Source organism: Erigeron canadensis, chromosome 2, assembly GCF_010389155.1.
Source record: "Erigeron canadensis isolate Cc75 chromosome 2, C_canadensis_v1, whole genome shotgun sequence".
NCBI classification, from domain to species: domain Eukaryota; kingdom Viridiplantae; phylum Streptophyta; class Magnoliopsida; order Asterales; family Asteraceae; genus Erigeron; species Erigeron canadensis.
In genome coordinates, this window is record NC_057762.1 from 40,076,867 (window position 1) to 40,099,734 (window position 22,868).

The 22,868-nt window shown below is 32.6% G+C and overlaps 4 protein-coding genes across 6 annotated transcripts; 1 reads left to right on the forward strand and 3 right to left on the reverse strand.

Annotated features, from left to right (window-relative positions):
* Positions 1-1,419: 1,419 nt before the first annotated feature.
* On the forward strand, positions 1,420-2,154 carry LOC122588423 (heavy metal-associated isoprenylated plant protein 2-like). Its single transcript, XM_043760533.1, has 2 exons — positions 1,420-1,542; positions 1,666-2,154. The coding sequence occupies exons 1-2, from the start codon at positions 1,525-1,527 to the stop codon at positions 2,038-2,040; spliced, it is 393 nt and encodes a 130-aa protein (XP_043616468.1). The 5' UTR covers positions 1,420-1,524; the 3' UTR covers positions 2,041-2,154.
* Positions 2,155-2,315: 161 nt separating this feature from the next.
* Positions 2,316-4,331, reverse strand: LOC122588422 (phosphatidylinositol/phosphatidylcholine transfer protein SFH2-like; the record flags this gene model as incomplete). Its single annotated transcript, XM_043760532.1, has 9 exons — positions 2,316-2,505; positions 2,684-2,776; positions 2,854-2,953; positions 3,035-3,084; positions 3,161-3,262; positions 3,351-3,425; positions 3,514-3,780; positions 3,854-3,953; positions 4,039-4,331. Coding segments are annotated over 9 exons (1,167 nt in total), but the record flags the coding sequence as incomplete, so codon positions are not given.
* A 2,738-nt stretch (positions 4,332-7,069) lies between these two features.
* LOC122587397 (transcription factor bHLH110-like) lies at positions 7,070-12,014 on the reverse strand. 3 transcript variants are annotated; one of them, XM_043759554.1, is made up of 7 exons: positions 11,899-12,014; positions 10,850-11,534; positions 10,272-10,427; positions 10,067-10,132; positions 9,126-9,191; positions 7,736-7,798; positions 7,070-7,580 (listed from the first exon to the last, which is right to left on the reverse strand). In XM_043759554.1, the coding sequence occupies exons 1-7, from the start codon at positions 11,982-11,984 to the stop codon at positions 7,455-7,457; spliced, it is 1,248 nt and encodes a 415-aa protein (XP_043615489.1). In that variant the 5' UTR covers positions 11,985-12,014; the 3' UTR covers positions 7,070-7,454. The 3 variants fall into 3 exon arrangements, with proteins under 3 accessions (XP_043615489.1, XP_043615491.1, XP_043615490.1); XM_043759556.1 differs by lacking the exon at positions 11,899-12,014 and adding an exon at positions 11,711-11,800; XM_043759555.1 differs by lacking the exon at positions 11,899-12,014 and adding an exon at positions 11,653-11,754.
* A 9,833-nt stretch (positions 12,015-21,847) lies between these two features.
* Positions 21,848-22,576, reverse strand: LOC122588258. Its single transcript, XM_043760376.1, has one exon. The coding sequence runs from the start codon at positions 22,574-22,576 to the stop codon at positions 21,848-21,850; it is 729 nt and encodes a 242-aa protein (XP_043616311.1).
* Positions 22,577-22,868: the final 292 nt, after the last annotated feature.

Here is a 22,868-nt window from a genome sequence, read left to right on the forward strand (position 1 = left end):
AGGCTTGTAGCCACACTGCCATAATACATCGAATTGGAACTAAAAAAAAAAAAAAGTTAAAAAGAATAGATACAAAATGTTAGCTATTTTATTCATATGCGTTAAAAAAACAAAGAAGAAAAAGAGCTAGTATGTTACAGCGGGTAACCTTTGACAAAATGGCATCAAGTCGGTACACGCAAATTCGAAATATCCGTTTGGGTTTGGGTTTGGGTTTGGGCTTGGGCTTAGGATTGAGTATGGGCTAATGAAATAACTCTTCCTCCACTATGTTTATTGGATTACCTTATCAAAGTGGAAAAATCTTCCAAAAAGATAAAACCTACTCATGCTTTAGCTTTATAGATTTACATCAATATAAATTAACGGAAGATATATTATTAGAGATTTGCTAACTAGTGCCCTAGTGCATTAGTTAAGAAGCATTCAATGAACTTGTTATTTCCTTATTAATCAAAAATTATATTTAATGTGTATCAATTATATTTAATGTGTATCAATTTAACCTAACAATTTCTATTTTTAAATGAATAATTAATACATATTTTCATATTTTAAGAAGATTGGATTTCATTAAATGTTACTTAACTAGTGCACTAGGGGCACTAGTTATTAAGACATTATTGTAGTTAACTTTTAAGAACTATTTATAAAAATGAAATGTATATAATAGTTAGAAATGGTAGTTAGACAAGAGAAACAGTATAACGTACGTTATGTGAGTTGGACAAAAAAAAGTCCCTTAAATTTAATTCATTATGCTACCATAGAATGATTAAAATCTTCAAATTACATCTTATAATTGATCAATTATGGAGATTTGGAAGTGCTTAACTGGCAGTGGATGTAACAATGTGCTTAATAGTGATGGGAACCAACTTATTAATACATAATCAAATCGATCATTTGATTCTAACCACAATCATAGACAAGTGATTAAGTGAAGAAGAGTGATGGTCAAAAACTCTCCCTATATAGTATAGGGATGTATCAACTACTGTGGTACCCTTCTGACCAAAAAAGAAAGCGTCTTAATCTTACAACTAGACGATGTATTAACTCAATATCCCGCTAAAACCATTACTAATTAAAAGTGCTAAAAAAAATTATTGCTGAACACGTAAAGAAGCAACCGTGCTTCTGAAGGTAACTTTCCATCTATTTTTTGGAATACGTCAAAGTGTACCTTATAACATTAGTATGGTGTTCATCTCATTTGAAACTTAACCATAACTTTTGATTTTACTTAGAGGTGTATGTCTTTGTGCGTATGAGAATGGGCACATCATATTAAATGTGTCAAGGATGTATAATAGGAGAACCATTAATACTCTCCAACTAGTGGCATTTTGCTCCAACTAACTATATCCATATATTTAGTCTTGTGGCATCTCTCTTTATATAGTAGACTGAGATTGACATGCATATATAGGATTTAACATACATATATACATATGTGGTAGAGAAACCAAACAACTTGTATGATATCGTTATTGGAAACAAACTTACTCTACAGCAATCACCATGTCTATAATTACAAAGGTTTAATGATCTATTCTCAACACTAACATTTTATTAGGCATGTTTCATTGTTCTCATTTGTTTTTATTGAATATATATGTTATGAAGTCTACATGAAGTTTATTAATTTGTTTCCTTTTGCAGAAAACAATTTTGTCAGTGGATCTACCATGTTTAAAGTGCAAGAAGAAGGTAATGATGTCGATATCATCCATAGAAGGAATAGACTCAATAGTTCTAGACCCTTCTAAAAACACAGTGACAATAATTGGTGAGGCGGATCCTGTAACCATTATCAGAAAGGTGAGAAAGTTTAAAAGATCTGCACGCATAATAAGCGTAGGATCTGCTAAGGAAGAAAAGAAAGACGAGAAAAAAGATGATAAAAAAGAAAAGAAAGACGAAAAGAAAGATGTTGTGACACATGTTTTCCATCCTTCGACCCCAAGAACATGCCAAAAATGTGATGTATGGTATGTTGTTAACCAAGATTACATTAGTCCTTGTCATATTTTATGAGCATCCCTTACTGTATATATTTTTATTAGGATTGTAGTTTGGCTATTGATCATAATTTGATGACAATGCTATTTATGGATTAGCTCTTCTAATATATATATTGATGGTCAATCATCTTTTCTCTGTGAATGGGTTTGATTGTTAATGTGCGAAAACTACAGTTTTTGGGTACTTGGATATTCCCGGTACTTGATAAGTATGCGAATTCAGCTAAAAGAACCATCATATTTGGATAAGCTACAACTTGATATGCATCCAGTAAAAAACCAAATATATGTGGAATGAATAGCTAGACGGATTTATAAACTTGATATTTTTAAATGGTAAGTTTTGATCAACGGTAACTTAGTTCAATCTAATTTAGGTATTTTACAAATCTTAATGCTTACATTCGACTTGAGAAAGTTGATCGGCTGCCAAAGTGGTTGATTTGGATAAATGACTTCTCTGTACATATGCATCTTCCTGCATTTTGTAGATAACGGAACGCAACATGTTAGTTCATTTCATTTTTCATAACTAGCAAGCAAATATGTAAACTAAACTTATCTGTTTCTTATTTATGTTTTATTTCTTTTGTTATGAGTTGGTTTTACCTATTAAGAAACATTAATCAATGCAGTACAAGGTGATAAAGTGATACCAATGAGGCGCAACGTCCACCATCATGTACTATTCCCTCATTCATTGACACAAATTTTGAAATGCAACCTTTCATTTTACCAGCTGATATACCCTGCATTCGAGACCATTTATGTTATGTAAGAATGATAAAGATCATTCTTGTTGAAAATGAATTTTTATTTTGTTGACCTTTACAATATGGGGGTCTTTCCAAGGTCCTTTACCAGATCTCATGCATCCACCTTTTTCTGCACAATTGCATTTACCACCAAGAAATTCTGGTAACTCACTGAGAGAGACATTAAGAAGATGTACTAAGATCAAGTTTATAGTATAACAACCCAACACCAAACATCGCATAAATATTTACCTTGCATCAATTACTTCAAGCAATGTGCTTTTAAAGTTTGTGCCTAGGACCTGAGGTTTGAAATATTAATGAAGATTTCACTGAAAATCGACGTGATATTCAAATCACAAGAAGTTCTCAACTTACATGAATCTTGGATTTTGCTTTTGGTTCAAGAAAGGACTGAACAACATTCCATATCATCTTAAAGCCCGAACCAGCGTTTATGATGAACATTTGGTTAAGTGTCTGTAAACATTATACCTGGAATTAGAGTTTATAAGTAGCATGCTTTTTATTCAAAAAAATAAAAACTTTTGGATCCATCAAAAGTTACATCAGGATAGTTGGTGTTTATCTGTTGCAATCTCCTAATGAGTTCAATCACCGGTTTTGTTAGGCTCTTTATCCCCTACAGAAAAATATTACTTTAGTCAAAACCATGTACATTTACTTGAAATTATCAAGCCTACACCAGCTAATTAAGTCATCATATATACCACATTTTGTACGTCTACAATTGTTGTATTTGTTGCAATATGTCTTCCTGCAGCAATTGAACAAGCTGGGTACCGAATGGCTAAAGTTCTCTCATACTCCTGCACGTAGTATTTAACATACCGTTCAATAGTTGTGACTCTCATAAGCTTCTTTGGATCAGCCTGTCCTAGTACTTTTATGTAAACGGGCCTTCCCTCTCTGTCAACACCATGATAACCTTGGAGAAAGTATTGTAAAACTTCTTCCAATTCATTAAACTTGAAATCCTGCCAAAATTTATGTTTATACAAGATTTAGATATAACGATTATTCAATTCACAAGCTTTAATTTCGATATACCTCCAAGATGTTGTTGGCTCCAAAGTCTTTCCTCCACTTTAGCATACTGATCCACATGTCTTTAGTGTGTCCGATATTGAAGTTTTTGGCCTTAAGGTATCTAAAAGGACCCAACACAATAAACCATTACGTCAATTTTATATGAGGTGTTCACGCACACGATAAAGCACACAATATATCATTACCTCAACATCATGCAATGATCGTCAAGTATTTCTGGCAGCAAGTTGTCTGCAATCAATGCTTGTCGAAAAGCATTAACTGCCTCGACTTCTTCATGGCCTGGATAGATAGTTTTGTTTTTGATTTTCCTCTCTCGAGAATGTCTGCTTTTAGGGGTGGTACTTTCTACATTTTTTTTCAAAGCACTCGTGGTCTCTTCATTTGAAAGCTCAAGATCTTCATCTTGTGGTTTCCTCTCAGCACAACCATGAAACACTTCATGAAAATTGGAGGTCAAGATATTGTTTTTTTTTTTTTTTTTTTTGGGTTAGGAACGCTTTCTTTCCATCTATAATTGGCATACATACAAAAATGTGCAATGTAGAGCATATAATCTGAGTTACTTGCCGTAATATACAAATTGATAACTCTGTTTCTTTATCCACTTCTTTTTATTTTGTGGATTGGTCCAATCTTATCACTTATATGTGGTCAGAGTTAAGTTTGTCCCATTGACCCAGTGTGCCAACAGCCCAAACCCCTAACAAAGTAGTGGGCTAATCAGCCCATATGCCGATGGCGTACATGTGGGCTTATATCTTGAAACCAAAAGTAAGCTATGTGTTAGCCTTTAGCAATAGAAATGTACTTGAACAATATAAATAAAATGAAAGGCGGAACGACCTGTGTTATGTTTTTAAAACACAAAATTGCATTTCTTTGTTCTTACTAAACAACGCATAATCTTGTCCAAAAAAGTTATATATTATAGCTTCATAAGTAAAATGCATGAAACCAACAAAAATAAAACACAAAAAATAAATAACATAATTGATTACTATATAAAGGAAGTTACTCATATAATATGGCAAAAGAGAAACACCACCAAAACACAACAATAATTGATTTGATAACTTTGTAAAACATGAATAGGAAGTAAAACGAATGATACGAGCTTACCTGGCATCATCGAGTCACGTTGGATCGTTTCGGGCATGGTGAGTTATGATATGAAGATATATTTAATCTGAACTTAAAAACCGAATGAAGTTTATAATGAATGCAAGGATAGATTGAAATAAAAGAGATAGATAACACGGAACGTACGGTTGGAAGAGAAGAATTGCGTTTGGGTATGAAGCAGCTTTCATGTGTTTTGTTTGGTAACGTCATACCCTCTATTTTATTTATTTACTTATTTTACGTGTTCTAGCGGGAGAATATGCGAATTTAATTATAAGAATAACATATGCCCCCTTCAACTATGTCCATTGTCCACCTATATTATCACCGCCTTGCAATATTTGGGCTTAATTTGTTAATTCCACAAAAAAAGGATTGTTTGGGGCCTCCTTCGGAATATTTGGGCTTAATTTGTTACTTACAAAAGAAGGATTGCTTTGGGCTCCCTTTCGTTGTCTGTAACTTTCGAACTAGAGGTTGAGTCTTTACATTTTTTGCAAAAATAAGTAAAGGTTTTGTCGATGTATCTATAAATCGTTATAAAGAGTTTATAATATTTACTATTACTATTGATACTATTACATACGTTTTAGAAAAATACTCATCACAATTTAACACCTAATAAAAATTTTCCCTAAATATTAGATCAAAAATTTATTTTTCTTGATGATTATATTTAATAATCAAAGGTTAATTATTATAGTAACTATTTCTATTCATAACCTATTCTGTTTTAAGGCTCAATCATAAAAATAAAATAAAATGTAGTTTGTGAAATAACGTAAGTTATTAAAAATTCAAAATCATTATAAGTTATTTATCTACAGCTCGAATTTTTCTTTTTGTCTTATTAACTTGGTAATTGTTATTATATAGCAAAACATTAGCTTGTCCATGTGAGGTTTTATAAAGTTATATTTTTCTACACCCTCTTCTATATATAATCTTTGATAACCATAAAAAAAAAAAAAAATCCTTAAAAAGACACTCAATACCGTCAAAAATCAATAAATTACAAAATATGTTTATGACACTACATCGTGTGATGATCCTGCTGGTTCTCATTTCACCTTCCAATATAAATATATACATGCATACAAATTGAGTGATAATATGCACACAACAATTTTTCAAATGCTAAATCATTTTCGTTGAGTTACTAGAATTTGTTGTTTAAATAAAACTTGTAAATTGATGAATGATTCACAAGTTTATGCTTCCCCAGCTAGCTAGTTGTTTTTCACAGGGGCCCAAAGGAGATTATAGGTGATGATGGGTTGGAGTGGACCGCTGGAGGGGCCGGTCGGTGGTATACTTGTGTTGGGGTATTGCTAGGTGGTGAGTCGTGCATTGGCAGAATCAGGATTCGAAGTAACCTGTAGCACAAATTTATTTATCACTAACCTTTGTATCGACGTTAAGTCACGATAACGACTAGATTGTTACGATTTTTAACATTTTAAAGATTTTTTTTTTACTATTTTTAGCAGTTTTTAAAGATTTTTTTAAAAACAATTTACTTGTTTTCATTTCTCATTTAGTTGTACATTATCTTTATAAGATTTATTGTTAGAAAAATCTTTTAAAAGTTTAAAGTTAGTTACAATGACCGGTATCCCAAATTACTTTGACCCATAATACCATTAAGGAACACATTATTTTTTAAAAAAACTTACACTACATCAATTTAACGGACTCATAGTCTGGGCTACTCCTAATCTTTATGTGGTTCCGCCTATGCCAGTCATGTGTGAAAAGTGGGCCGGGTATAGTAATATTGTATGTATTATTGTTGTATTTTGTAGGTATAGTGGAGTATTAAGAAAAGTGGATTAAATAAAAGTGTGATCCACGTACATGTCATTATTTTGTGCTTAGGAGAAATTTTAAGTTATTATGCTAAAAGGATTAATCATTTTTCTTTTAAAGGGATGAGTTGGGGATAAGACAGGGGTGGGATGATGAGAAAATGGTAATCCTTTTTTTGGTTATTATGGAAATGTGAGTACGATTGGGTTGGGAATGATCTATAAGAGATTTTAAACCCACCGAATGTGCCCTACTATTAACAAGATTTATTAACCGGTCTAATTACCTTAGTAATTAATTAGTCCAAATATGATCAGATCAATTCAACCATAATAAGAAAAATATTACATTAATTCACAAATGGATCAAGCGTGGTCCATACTTGATAAAATTTTCTACAAGCTGATCGACCAGATTTGCTCCATTTATTGTGAAAATGTGAGATACTAATTAAAAAGAAGATGAAATTAAAGATAAGGGGATTTGAACTCACTTCAGACGTATTAATTGTTCATGAGGGGTGAGTTCAAACACACTTAGCTTATAACGACATATTTGTTCACAAAGCTAGCTAGCTAGCTAGCTAGCTAGACTTGAGAAATTGAAAAGAGCATGCATTCTAATTAAAGAGTGATAATATATATGATCATGTTAATTAGTTGAATAGCTAGGAAGACGACCAAATGCCTTCGCCTCCATCTGTAACATACGACAAGCATGATAGTGGTACCAAGCACAATCCTCGACTTCTAAGGTCTCTCTTTGCCTCTCTACTTCCATCGTTCATCCGACCCTGATTGATCAATTATGAAATACATCAACATTTTATTTGTACTTGTTGTACATGTATATATGACAAAAAAAAATCATACTGTAATAATTTTTTTTAATACAGCTTAATTAACGATCGATCATTCAAAATAAAATACAAAAAAGAAGAACTTATACCCCTTCCGATGATATTCCACCAATCTCATGATCGGTCGACTTCATGTATGGCACGCTAAGTGTCTACAAATTAATAAATCAATTAGCTAGTGTTATACGTACGTACATATATACATAGTCTATTCATATTGTCAAATCAATGTACGTACAACACATACGTTAAGTTAGCACATAATTAATTTGTCCCTGATGACATGGAAAGAAGCCATGAATTGAAAATTGAAGGGCACACGTAGTACGTATATATATAGATTCTCAAGTTAGGCCATTATCTGTTTCTCTAAAAATGGATGGCTCTCCTAGGTTATCGGCTTTTGTTTCCTATAAATACTAGAAACAAATGTGAACACACGTAGTATATCATATTCATCGTGACTACCTATATATATATGTTTCTTATCATGTTTCGCTAATTACTCATTTGGTTTTTTGTTTGGTCGAGCTTAACTAAGAGGGTATTTTTGTGTATATTTGAGGTGTTTTGGGCCATTTTTGTGTACATTAATTTGCATGAAACCCCCCTACAAATATTAATGCATGTGTTGGCTCCACCTTTATTTGATTTGAGTACATATTAATTTGATGCGTTATATATATTATGGATCATTTTTCTTTCACAAAAGTTTAGGGTGGGTAATCAAAGCTTAATTTTTTTAAGAGATAACTTAACAGTATAATAATCCATCACTCTTCATACATATAGTTATTGATATAAACATACACCTTAATCATTTATATATGTATGTAGTAAGTAAAAAACTTCTCTAAACCTCCTAGTTGATACTTACATATTGTATATACACTTTAACCTTTTTTCTTTTTTTCTTTTTTTTTCAAAAAAGGCATTCAATTAGTATATGCTTTCTTGAGAATATATACTTAATTACTGTTGAAATATTATAATGTAACAAAAGTATCCAGTACTATTTGACCTGGATTTCTTTGAAAAAGTCGATATATTCATATATATGTATGTTAGAGAATCATAATATAGGAGTTATGATTTAGTAAACTATATGCTCATGAACATGAAAATGTCCTATATGGTATATATCTTAATAAGTTAAGTATAGAAATTCTGATATATAAAAGCCATAATTTCATATCTCACTTTTTCATATGTCTCACTTTTTATTTGTGTCATGTGATCGAACAGCTAAAAATATTAATAGCTGGCATGGATCGATGACAAAAAGTTTACCCATTTAACTAAGTTTTCAAATCTTATATGATAAACAAAAGCACATATAAACCCTAAAATAGATATCATTATTTAAAGAGGCAAATATATATGTGTGAATTTAATACTATTAGATAGTTATGGGTGAAGCATTAATGAAACATAACCCAAGAAGAATGTCTTGAAAGAAGAAACAGAAAGTATGTTTACCTCAACTTGAGTTTGAAGAAATTTTATGTATCCAATAGCCTCCATTAATACCGATGCTGTATCAGTCTGCAACGTATAGTACATTTTTCCATTAACTCATGTAATTTACCCTAATTAATTAACTAATTATATTATTTAACATTAACATTGTGTTCTTGAGTGTGTTCATTAAAAGAAAGGGAATGATTGGATGTGAATTTCCTTCCTTCTAAATCACCCTAATTTTGGGCAGAAACATTTTTGAGCAAAATATAACTAAATCTTCCATCCTATTCCTTAGTATTCATTTCATTTCCTTCTTAAAAAAACTCAAAAACACAATTAGTTTTGAAATCATTTGTATTCATTTCCTTTCCTTCATAAAAAAACCTCAAGAACTCACCATAACACTAATCAACAGTTATGGCTTAAGGGGTTTTTCTTTTTTTATACGGCAAATTTTGGATTAGTGACATGTCTCTTCATATACCAAACTTCAATTACAGGGAAAACCGATGGTGGAAAAATCTTTGTCGCATTTTGCTTGCATCATGATTTAGTGAAAGATTTGTCCCCGGGAATACGTGATATACATACCAATCCATCTATACTATTGATGATTGGTGCTTAAGGCCAGGTTTTTCTAACCTATGTCCATAAAAGTATTAAAAGAAGTTAATATTTCTTTGAAGTACCAAAACCATAAACTAAAAATGATAAGTTTTATATATCATTAATACATATTAGTTAAATGTATATACTTTTTTATATAGAAATTTTTAGTTCATTTAATAGATAAAAAAAAAACATAAAAACCAAAATGAAGGTATAGCTAGAAACTTTAAAGAGACAAGATGTCAAATCTTTGGGCCAATTGATTCATTAAATTTTTGATGATATATGTTAATATATATTTTTGGTTGTATGAAAAAGTATACAAATTAAAAAACTAAACACATTACTTTGCCAAAAGGTGCCACCAGCTGCTGGATAGCTGCAATTCTGTCCCCTAATTTCTCTTTCCGGACCTGGCCGGTTCCATACAATAGACATGCATAAACTTTAAACAAATAATGCTTCATAGACAAAGTTAATTAAAAAGATCGAATGTAAAAAGGATTACGAAAAATTAAATGCTACGATGGAGTAGTAATTAATTAGTTAAACCTGAAAGGGTGCAGAAGCAGAACGAGGTTCGGATTTTGTTTTCTTTGGTGCAACAGTAGTTTGAGTTGGCTTTACGTCGATATAGTTACTAGCTGGCCTCTTTGCTGATTGATCTGTGCTGCTTTTAGTGGTAGTGGAGACTACTACTGATGATATCTTTAATATAAGTTGAAAACATATATAAAGTTTAGTCAGTTTTTCAACTTAACTTTGATTATATCATCATGAATTCATGATCATCAGCCTTTTAAAAAAAGATGATCATATTTATATCTAGCTAGCTTCTCCTTTTAATCGAAGTAAAGCTGAATGACAATGCATATATTATTAAAAGCAGTCTCAATAACTATATTAAAACAAAAAGAAAAAGCAAACTCATGACAAAGTAGAAAGCCAACATTATTTTTTCTTATGAAAAATAACTAAACGATTCCCCGTAGTTTCTTGCATATATATTAATTACTGCTCATTAAATGAGTTGATAAGTTATGATCACACATAACAAATGATGAGCCTCAGATTAGGCTCATCAAGGGTTATAAATAAAACAAAAAAAATATATACGAGTATTAACTAACCTTGCTAGTGCAAACTGATGGCCGGTGATTCGGTTGATGCAAATGATCAAATCGGTAAGGAGGACCGCCAATATTAGGGGCATTTAGCGACGAATGATGGCTAAAACTCCTGTCAAATCTTGGAGAGCCAAAGTGGTCCAAAGCTGGCAAGCAGTTAATATCGAAAGAGCTACAAGAAATCGCCGAAGACGATGACGAAGACGAGGATGTAGTGGATTGGCTGATCAAGCTTGGAATAGTTGTAGTTGGAAAGATCTGACTAAATGTTCCAATATTAGAACAATCTTGATGATTATTGTTTATAAGCTGGCCACCTTTCATCTGGAATCCATTGGAGATACTTGCTAGCAAGAAATTTTGATTATTACTATTATTATTATTTGGGTAGCTAATTTGTGGATGATGATCATGATCATGATTCTTCATGTAGTTACTAGAGTTATAAGGATTTAACGGTAAATCTTCAACGCTCGAAGTTGGGCTGCAGTTTAATAGCTCTAAGAACTTTGGATATGATTCTGCAACTGAAAACTCGTCCTTGACTCGTGCCAGACGTTGTAACTCATGCGTCACAAAGTTCTCTATCGGATACCCCATACCGTTGTAAGGAAATCCAAAGTCTTGAACCATGGAAGTACTGTTTATGTTGTTGTTTGATGAGTTTAAGCTGTTATCCGATCCGTGCCTGCATAATTAAATAAATTGAAGTGAAATTAAAATTGGTTAAGTAATCTATACTACATGTCATGATAGCTAACCGACGGATTAAATTAAAATCTTAATTAGCTAGCTAGCTAGGAAACCTTATATGACAGAATATGAAGAAGCATAATGATGTTAGTTAATCAAATAAAGATATACTTTAATCAAAGAGAGACACAATGATTAAGCTCAAGCATATATATGACTTGTATGTGATATGTGCATATCAATTTCAATCAAATAAGGCATCAAACCCTAAAGTTAGATAAAGTTAATTTGAAAAAAAGCAAATAAGAGAGAGAGAAGGAAATTATTTTTATAAAAAAAAAAAAGGAGGGGGGGCTTACAAGTTGGAATTTTGGGACCAAGAAAAAGAAGAGTCCACAAGATGAAGATCTCCTTGTTGATGGTGATGAAAATTTGCAGCCTCCATATATGATGAGTGATTAGCTAGATATACTACTACTTGCTCTATATATGTATGCACTTTCCTTTTTTTTTTCTTCTTATATTTTTGTAACAAATATATAATATAATAAGTATATATAAAAAGAAATGTTGAAAATGAAGAGGGGGGGAAAAAGAATTGAAGGGAGGGGAGCAACAGCAAAATTAGCAAAGAATCTTTCTCTCAATCACTCAGGTGACACCCACATATACATGGACATGGACATATCTCTCTCGGTGTGTGTGTGTCATAGAGGCTTTTGGTGATGCTTTTTCATAGTTTCTGCTGCAATCTTTACTCTTTCAAACTCTCTTCTTAAAGTAAACCATTGAAAAGAAAGAAAGCAAGAAAGAGAAGCGAGCTAGCCAACCCATATTAAATATTCATATAGTAATATTTAAATATTCAAACAAGAAAAATAAAAAAGGAAAACCAGAAATTTTGTCAGAACTTATGAATTACGTTTTATGTCACATTTGAAAATTAATTAACAGAGTGTGTAGTAATTCTTTAGCTTCTACCCTAATTTTTGTTTAGTGGCCGAGTTAGACAACTAATGTCATGTATTTCGTATATACGGGCGCCCCAATAGGAAAAGATACACACCTAGCTACTAGCGCATTACAGACGGACAAAGCCCCTAGCCCACTTACGTGCTCCACGTTTGAGGAAATTAAAACTCAACGTCTTAATTAAAGGCCCACTAGTGGTAAAACCCAGTCACCCTGGGAATCGAACTGGTACGTTGTCAAAGTCCCGCCGATCATCTTTCATTCAATATGATGCCGAATGGCAAATAATGTACATGACAAAAGATTAAACTTAGATCACTTAGAACCACAAGCCAATACCTTAACCACTTGAATATTTTTACATGTGAAAATTGTGAAGGTTCATAAGAAAGAAAAGAATATATATAGATGAAAATTAACCATACGTACGTATATCATTTGGTTCACATGAGGTTGAATTTGTTCACATACATAAAATGTATAGAGTCTAAACTATCTACATTTATTCTGCAAGATGAGTACTTTAGAAACCTTTTTAATCACTGATTGATGACAAATTAATTTAACTATATGTGAATTAAGCTAATTAACGAAGCTTAATTTTTGTTCATTTAATTAGTTGAGCTAAATGCCAAACACATAAAAGAGCACAAACATTCGAACAAACACAAGTACGTTCGTGTTCATGTTCTTTTTATTATTTAGAATTAACTGAACAACCAATAATTAAACATTGTCATTACTAATATGAAACGGATATATATGTGTTTATTAATGAAACTACTTCTTTTAATTAATGCTAATTGTTTAAAATATAGATAACGTTCATTTTAAAATATAAATATATATGTTTGTGTTCATTTGCTGTATTAGTTTTTTATGACTATGTATTTTATGACTATATATTAATTATATTTGTATGCATGTACACGTACACCATGTTAGCTGGGATACGAACAAACAGTCATCGATTAAATGTTAAGGAACAACCCATAGCAAATACTCGGTGTTTTTTATTCATTTGTTTAACTAAACGATCCGTCGCTAAAAGAAAAATGTCATTATTCACAGTTACTTGTGCGGAAAAAAAAAATTAATTTGTTCACATTTAAAATTGTTTAAAAAGTATACAAAATTAAAAATGTGAAGAATTTTGAAGAATTATATTTTTTTTCGCACTTATACACGTGGAAAGAAATAATTCATACCTAAAAATGTGAATAAATGTCAAATATATTCACACTTAAAAATGTGAAAGTCAAATTGTAACACCTAGCTAATTTCTTTACACTTTTCTTGTGTGAAGAAATTTTAGTGTTACAAATTAATCCTCACAATTCTAAGTATGAACAATTGATATACTTTTACACTTTTAAAAATGTGAACGTTTTTCTTTCACATATATAATTATGAAAAAGTAGTTATAATTTTTTAAATTTCTTCACACTTTTAAACGATGATACTTTTTAACATTTTTATGTGTAAACAAATAAAAAAATTTCTTCAGACTTCATAAAATTAAATATGAATAAATGATATTTTTGTTGTAGTGAGTTTCGTGTCCATTCATTTTTATTTAAATATATATAGTACATAAACAAATCTATTTATAATCTCTGGGTTCTTTTTGATATGCTATATAAAACACAAATTTGTTGTTGCATTATGATATATATAGTAGATAGTAGAAGGTTTCATACTTGTATATATGTACGTGATTATTAGTGTTACTTAAAATTGTGTAACTTTCGATATAAGAGTCTATCCATTTCACTTATTTTACTCGTAAAACATAGTGGCCATAAATAACCAAAAAGGTTTATCTTTTCTTTTTCTTTAATAAAAAGTAACTAAATAAAACTATATGAGTAGACATGTGGTTTGTTAAAAGTGAAAAAGGACAAAACACGAGCAGGGTCACGCTATAAAACGACATCTTATTGAATGCACATTCCAATTATGATGTCAGTGACTATCAAATGACGTTACCTATGCGTCATATATTTTTATTAACAGAAATTTCATTTTTGTACAATCTGAAATACCGCGCGACTATTTAATTTTCATATTTCTTTGTGAGGATCTAATTAGACTATTGTTAAAGGTGGCTGGAAACGTAAGGTTAAGTGAGAAGGTAAGGTGGATAAATAGAAGACTTAAAAGAGTATGGATAAAAGAAATACGAGTAGACAGTGCGGACCCAGGATTGATAGGAACGAGTAACACAATTTTTTTTATTGCTGACGTTATATCGACGTAAAATAACGATAACAACTAAATTGTTACGATTTTTTAGGATTTTTGGTTATTTTTAATGATTGTTAAAAGTTTTTGACATTTTGATAGTTTTCATTTATCATTTAGTTACACAAGTACGTCTTTATGAGTTCTATTATTAGGATAATATTTTGAAAGTTTTGAATTAGTTACATTGAAAGGTATCTCATATTTGTTTGACCCGTAATACCAATAAATAATACATCATATTCTAAAAAAAATTATACTACATGGATCTAGCAGACCTGCATCCCGGACCACCCCTAAGTTCTATATAAGTCCGCCTATGCGAGTAGACGAGTAGTTGATAAGAGAAAGGTAATATGTTCACATATGTTAGTGACCTAGTGAGATATATCTTTTTCTTGTATAAGAGTATTATTTATTTTACTTTGATTGGATATTATGATGTACCATGTAGGTAGCAATTAAATTTTTTTTTTTAACGTCTTAATGGTCAGAGTCTGTTTATTCCAATTATTGACACTAACGTCCTTGAGGTAGAATTATACATTTAGCAATAACATTAACTTCGATCTTTTTTTTCTAAATTTAACTTCGATCTATGATATATTTTCCCTACTCTATTCGATCTAACGAGTGTTTGACGTGGATCTTATCGCGCGTGTTTCATAAAGTTTGTATTAGTACTGATTTGTCACCTTGTTCAAAATCCACATTCTTCCCGTTCGTTGCAATAGATCGAATACAATCAAGTTATAACATTTATGAGTATTATGTAAAGTCTAGAACTAATTAAAGCGTGCTTTTAGTACTTTTATAGTAATTATTGGGTGAGGATTTCGTTAAGTTGATTCCTCAACTTCATATTTTGATCATTGAATGAAAATCTATTGGCATGACTTAAAGATCATCTTTAGATATTGGTCCTTAATTTTCATCCAAGGGTCAAAATTACCCGTATTACGTATACCCGAAAGAAAAAGGATCAAGACAATAAAGTAAAAAGTGGAGAGTACGATGTGATTATATATATCCAAGTAAATTTTCATTACCCTGAAAAGAAAGGTAATAATCCTTTAGTTTTAAAAAGAAAGAAAGCAACACGAAGTAATTAGTTAATAATTATATAAGTTGGCATCCAAAGAATTGAATGACAAATAACTTTGTCTTATTTTCAAAGAAATATATTTAATGATTAAAAAGTGGATGAAGAACTTTTTATCGTGAATCTGATTGAGACAAGATAGTTTAGAATCCATTATATTATATATTCGATTTATACCTATAAAAAAAAGTTTAAAATAGAAAGTCATACATATCGATATATAAGCAAACAAATATTCGTTGATTGTATTGTAATCGCCTGCATGTCGTTGTTGATATGATTTTATTTTTCACGCTTGGTGTAAATTACATTAAACAAACAGAGTTGTTTTTTTGAAATACACTATATTGAAAAGAAAGATGCATATCTATATAGTTTTGATATACAGTTCTGTACACGGTTCGTCACGGATCAACATCAAGTTTTAGTTTCGTAGTCAAGAAAACTACAAATTTATTCATTATTATTATTTACTAATAAATAGTCATACTTTAAAACATGGGTAAAGTTCGTTTTTAGGTTTTGTTTTAATGTTTAAAATCTGTTACGAGGCACGACAAAAGGTAGGAGGCTTGGAGCAAAAAGAATATATTTTTGTGTTTTAAAAACTCTCCAGTAATCGCATAAAAGGGGGCTCCGTATCCCACTTAACATAAATTAAATATTGTTATATAAGCTGCTTTTTTAAGTAATGACTAATTATATTAGGCTGCGTTATATTATACGGAGTAATTATTAAATTAATCTTAAATTAATAGGCCATTAAGTTTTCTATTAAGTTAGTACATCACATTTTTCGTTTAAAACGATAAGCCTTTATTGTTACTTTTAAAGTATACGATAATATAAAATTGATGCGGAACTTCTAAATTGAAACATCCTCCATTTAATCTATCCCATGAACATAAAAAGTACTAGTAGATCTCATAACTTACGGGAAATCTCAAGATTAACAAGGGAGAAAATTACTTAATTGGTTTTTAAAGTTGATATGATTTTCAGTTATTGCCTTTTAAATGAATTAATTACAGAAAAAACCCAGAAGTTGGTCAATATTTTTACTTTTCACTCTGTAACTAACAACCATTTATTAGATCCGTTAAGTGAGAGGCTTTCACACCCCGGATCTCGCGGTGTGGCCCATTGATAAACACAAATTATAACAAACGACCACTAAATGGGACGTTTTTATTTATAAACATTTTTATATATTACATAGAAGAAGTACAAATTTTAGAACGAGATTTTCTAAACATGGCAACTATAATAAAAAAAAATCTCTTTTATTCATACAATATGCGATGAGACTCCAGAGTATGCCTTATTGTAATACCTTAGTTTCCTGAGAATACACGTTAAAAGACGTCAGCATAATATTGGTGAGCTCATAGGTTTATCATAACGACATAATAAAATAATTAAGAGACGAATAGACAGACCAATAGTTTCGTATGCTATGTCTTGAGTGCCAATGCCTTAACATATTGTTCACCCCTCAAGTAGTGTTTCACTTTAACACTATTGGTTCAAATATTATATGTCTGTTTCCCTAGCTAGTATGACTAGCACGGGCAGAGGTGTCAACCTCGATAGTACTATCCATAATATTCGCGCAATGGTTTCATGGCATCAAGTTTCCAAGAGGATTTCATGAGTGATAGTTACATAGGCATACACAAACTATTAAAATATTTGTAAACATTTAGCAGTGTATTCTCACCCCAAAACATAAAACAGTTAAAGAGGGGCTATGAGTCTCACCTTATCAGCAAAAGGTATGTGTCGAGCAACACTAGCTTCAAGTATGGAATTGTCCTAAATCAAGTAAGGTGTTTTAATAGTCAATAATGATAATACGATTTTTGTAAGGATTTTAGCTTATATATAGTTTAAAAATCCGTATATATATATGACAAAAGAAGATATATTTTATTAAAACATTTCTGATTATTTTAGAAGCTTAATAAATTATTATTAAAACAACATCATGAGGAGGTGAATGATTAATTTAATATAAAATTTACTAAAGAAGTTTTCATGCACAAGTCATTAAGTATATATCACAATTTTTTTTTTTTTATTTTTGAAACTCATTTTAACGAGCTAGCTGGCTTGTCTTTCTTCTACATTTCATAAAACTAGTTTTTGAAGTAAAGCATGGCAAGTATATAAGTACATGTTGTCTTTGAGTAAAAATGATCAAAGTAACGAGATTGATGAAGACATTATATATATATATATATATATATATAGATATACGTATTGAAATCGGTTTGATCGATTTACCTCTACGAATGACTACGAGTTGGAAATGAACTAGAACGGGACTCGAAAATGATCCTGGAACCACCCCGAATAAACCCGAATGATTAATATATACTCGAACGGACTTGCAGTGAGCTAAACGAGAGATCGAAATGAACCCGAAATAAAAACCCGAAACACTATTAACGAACTAACGATCATTCAGCTTGTAGAATCTAAGTTGCTTGCATCCTTCCTCCTAGAACCTGTTATAGTATTGATTAACTTGTGATGGTGTGAGTTTGAAGGGAGAGATTGAAGGTCTATTTATACTCTCCAAGAAATGAAAATGGTGGTGAGGGAGTTAGAGACGTGGCCAGAGGAGAGGAAAAGGAAGACGTGTTCATTCCCTGTTCACTTGGAGATGAAGGTAATGATCAAGTGTTCATATGTTCACTATTTGGTTCACTTCTTGTAGATAATGAATACGTTGTGCTACGGTGGTTGAATGAGAAGAAGAAGCATGGCAGTCTATGGTGATAAAATATATAACTAGAAAATGAAATAGACTAGAGTGATGATCCAGCTGCTTAACTTCATGATTTATTTCTTCAGCTGCTTGAGTTATTTCTTCCTTTTGTACGACAACAAGTAGCTAAAAATAAGGGTTTGAATGTCCATTTACTTTAGTCAATTTTTATTATTGTCATGCTTAATTGTTTTACTTAGTTCTTTGATGTTAGATATTAAGCATGGAGGTTAAGATCATTGGTTTATCATTTGTCACCATGATTTAATATAAAGTTAAATATGTTAAGAAATTATTTTTGCAAGATACAGTATCAAACAAGGTAGGCTTTTTATTTCATTTCACAGCATATATTACATATATATTAGCTTAACTAAGCTAATTATATCTACATTATCTAAGTAGACTTTACGATTAGCTAAATCTTTACTATAGTGATGAAAATTTGAGGGTTGTCATAGTAGGTACCCGTTGAAGGGAATTTCGTCCCGAAATTCAGATAGAAGCTTCTGGTGGTGCAGAATTTGAAAATAGGTGAGGGTATTTTTCTTTAAATTGATCTTCACGCTCCCACGTGAATTCAGGACCTCTATTAGAGTTCCACCGGATTTTGACTAACGGAATTCGATTGTATCTCAATCCCTTGACATCTCGATCCATTATTTCAACGGGTTTTTCGATAAAACGAAGTTGATTGTCAATTTGAAGTTCTTCTAACGGGATGATAGAACCTTCATCGGATAAACACTTTTTGAGGTTTGAGACGTGAAAGACATCATGAATGCCGCTTAATTCTTGGGGTAGTTGCAAACGATAAGCCACAGGACCAATTCTTTCGAGTATTTCAAATGGTCCAACGTATCTAGGATTTAGCTTTCCTTGCTTTCCAAAGCGTACAACACCTTTCCATGGTGATACCTTTAACATTACTTTATCACCAACTTGAAATTCTAACGGCTTTCTCCTGACATCTGCATAACTCTTCTGACGATCTTGAGCGGCTTTCAACCGATGTTGAATTTGAATGACCTTTTCTGTTGTTTCATGTATGATCTCTGGGCCCGTGAGCTGACTACTTCCAACCTCAATCCAACATATCGGAGATCTGAATTTTCGTCCATAAAGTGCTTCAAACGGGGCAACTTTAATACTTGTGTGGTAGCTGTTGTTGTATGAAAATTCTACCAAAGGTAAATGCTTATCCCACCCTTTGCCGAAATCAATTGTACATGCTCTCAACATATCTTCTAGAGTCTGAATGGTCCTTTCACTCTGACCATATGTCTGAGGGTGGTAGGCGGTGCTTAGGTCTAGTTTAGTACCTAAGGCTTTTTGTAGTGTCTGCCAGAATCTGGATGTGAATCTACAGTCACGATCAGAAATTATTAATATAGGTACTCCGTGTCTAGAGACGACCTCTTTCAGGTAAACTTGAGTTAGTTTCTCCATTTTGTCAGTCTCTTTGATGGGTATGAAATGTGCAGATTTCGTGAGTCGATCAACGAATACCCAAATCATATCATAACCATTTAAGGTTTTTGGAAGTTTAGTAATAAAATCCATAGTTATATTTTTCCCACTTCCATTGAGGTATTTCTGGCTGTTGCAGCAATCCTGACGGTTTTTGATACTCAGCCTTAACTTTTGAACATGTTAGGCATTTGCTGACATAAGTGGTTATGTCTGCCTTGAGGTTAGACCGCCAATATAGTTCCTTTAAATCGTGATACATCTTATCTGCTCCAGGATGTATCGAATATCTTGTCTTATGTGCTTCACTCATTACCAATTCCCTTAATCCTCCATGATTAGGTACCCATATTCGATTCATGAAGTACCTAATTCTGTTTGACTTAATTTCAAATTGTTTATCCATACCTCGTAGAGATTCTTTTCCCATATTTTCTTCCTTGACTGCTTCAAGCTAAGCATCTTTAATTTGAGAAACAAGATTCGTTCAAATAATCATATTCAATGCTCGAACTCGAATCGGTTTTTCTTTCTCTTTTCTACTTAGAGAATCAGCGACTACATTTGCCTTCCCTGGATGGTAGCGAATTTCACAGTCATAATCGTTTAGTAACTCCACCCAACGTCTCTGCCTCATGTTCAGCTCCTTTTGATTGAAAATGTGCTGAAGACTTTTATGATCCGTGTACACTGTACACTTTGTGCCATATAAATAATGTCTCCACATTTTCAAAGCGAACACCACAGCTCCTAATTCCAAATCATGAGTCGTATAGTTTCTTTCGTGGGTGTTTAGTTGTCGTGACGCATAGGCAATGACTTTCTTTCTTTGCATCAGAACACAGCCTAACCCTTGATAAGAGGCGTCACAGTATACCACAAAATCATCGTTTCCTTCAGGCAGTGCTAGAATTGGTGCACTGCAAAGCTTCTCCTTCAATGCTTGAAATGCCGAGTCTTGTTTATCGGTCCAGTCAAATTTCTTATTCTTTTGAGTCAATGAGGTCAATGGCTAAGCTATCTTAGAGAAGCCTTTGATGAATCGTCTATAATAGCCAGCGAGACCTAAAAATTGACGGACTTCAGTTGGGGTTTTTGGTGCTTCCCAATTCTTTACAGCTTAAATCTTTACCGAATCCACATGAATACCTTGACTATCAACTACGTGACCCAAGAATTGCACCTTCTCTAACCAGAAATCGCATTTAGAGAATTTTGCGTACAAATGCTCCTTTTTAAGTAGTTCTAAGATCTTTCTCAGATATTGCTTGTGCTCTTCTTTACTTCGAGAATATATTAGAATATCGTCTATGAATACGATGACGAATTTATCCAAGTATGGCTTACACACCCGATTCATAAGATCCATGAATACTGCTGGTGCATTGGTTAAGCCAAATGGCATCACCAGAAATTCATAGTGGCCATAGCGTGTCCTGAATGCCGTCTTAGGAACATCTTCTTCTCGAACTCTGAGTTGGTGATACCCGGATCTTAGATCGATCTTAGAATAGAATTTAGAACCTTGTAGTTGATCAAACAAGTCATCTATTCTGGGTAGAGGGTATCGGTTCTTTATTGTCAGCTTGTTTAATTCTCTGTAGTCGATACACATTCGGAAAGATCCATCCTTTTTCTTGACGAATAGGATTGGAGCTCCCCAAGGCGAACAACTTGGTCGAATGAAACCTTTGCCAAGAAGTTCTTGCAACTGACTAGATAACTCTTGCATTTCGGACGGGGCTAATCAATAAGGGGCTCGCGCTACTGGCTTTGCTTCGGGTACTAGATCGATACGAAATTCCACTTGTCTAGAAGGCGGAAGCCCAGGCAAGTCTTCTGGAAATACTTCCGGATACTCTCGTACAATTGGCACATCTTCTACTCGCTTTTCCTCTGACTTCTTTTCCTTCACATGAGCTAAGATAGCGTAGTAGCCCTTTCTCAAGCACTTCTGAGCTTTTATGAACGATATGATGTTTAGCTTGATGCTGCTCTTCTCCCCTCTTATAGTTATTATATTGTCGTTTGTAAGGGGAATTCGAACTACCTTTTCGTAACACACGATTTCGGCATGATGCTTCACCAACCAATCCATGCCAATGATAATATCGAAACTTCCTAGTTCAACGGGCATTAAGTCGATTTCGAACAAATGATCGGCTAAGTTTAAGGTACAACCCTTGAAAATTTTGTTGGTTTTTAATAATTTGCCGTCGGCTAGCTCTATAATATATTTTTTATCTAATGCGGTGGGGGAAATATCGAATGTTAAACTGAATTCTTTAGATACGAAACTTTTATCAGCACCGGTATCAAATAGAACAGATGCATATGAGTTGTTGACCAGAAACATACCGGTTACGAGATTAGGGTGGTCACGAGCTTCCTCGGCTTTAATCACAAACGCCCTTCCACGTACTGGCCCAACATTTATGTTCATTAGTTTTGGGCAATCCTTCCTGAAATGTCCCATATCTCCACAGTTGAAGCATCCACCTGGCGGAATTACTTTGGTAGTTGGAACACGGCCTTACAATCCTTTGTTAGGTGGCCGGTCCTTTTGCACTTTCCACAAATGCTACAGAGTCTTCGGTAGTGATGACGACCACACTTATTACAAAAAGGTTTGCTCCCAGCATAGTTCTGGTTGGTGGATGGTCCAGCATTGAATATTTTAGCAGTATTTGGTTTCTTAAATGGTTGTTGCACGATACTCTTTCCCTGATTTCCTTCCCACTTTCTCTTGTTGTCACTAACTCTGATTT

Excerpts from the sequence above, each read along its gene's own strand:
- LOC122587397 (XM_043759554.1), bottom strand. The coding sequence starts at position 11,984 with ATGGAGGCTGCAAATTTTCATCACCATCAACAAGGAGATCTTCATCTT. Across the intron at positions 11,535-11,898 it reads TGGTCCCAAAATTCCAACTT|GCACGGATCGGATAACAGCT; the intron begins GTAAGCCCCCCC and ends TTAATTATGCAG. Across the intron at positions 7,799-9,125 it reads TTCTTCAAACTCAAGTTGAG|ACACTTAGCGTGCCATACAT; the intron begins GTAAACATACTT and ends ATTAATTTGTAG.
- LOC122588258 (XM_043760376.1), bottom strand. The coding sequence starts at position 22,576 with ATGGGACATTTCAGGAAGGATTGCCCAAAACTAATGAACATAAATGTT.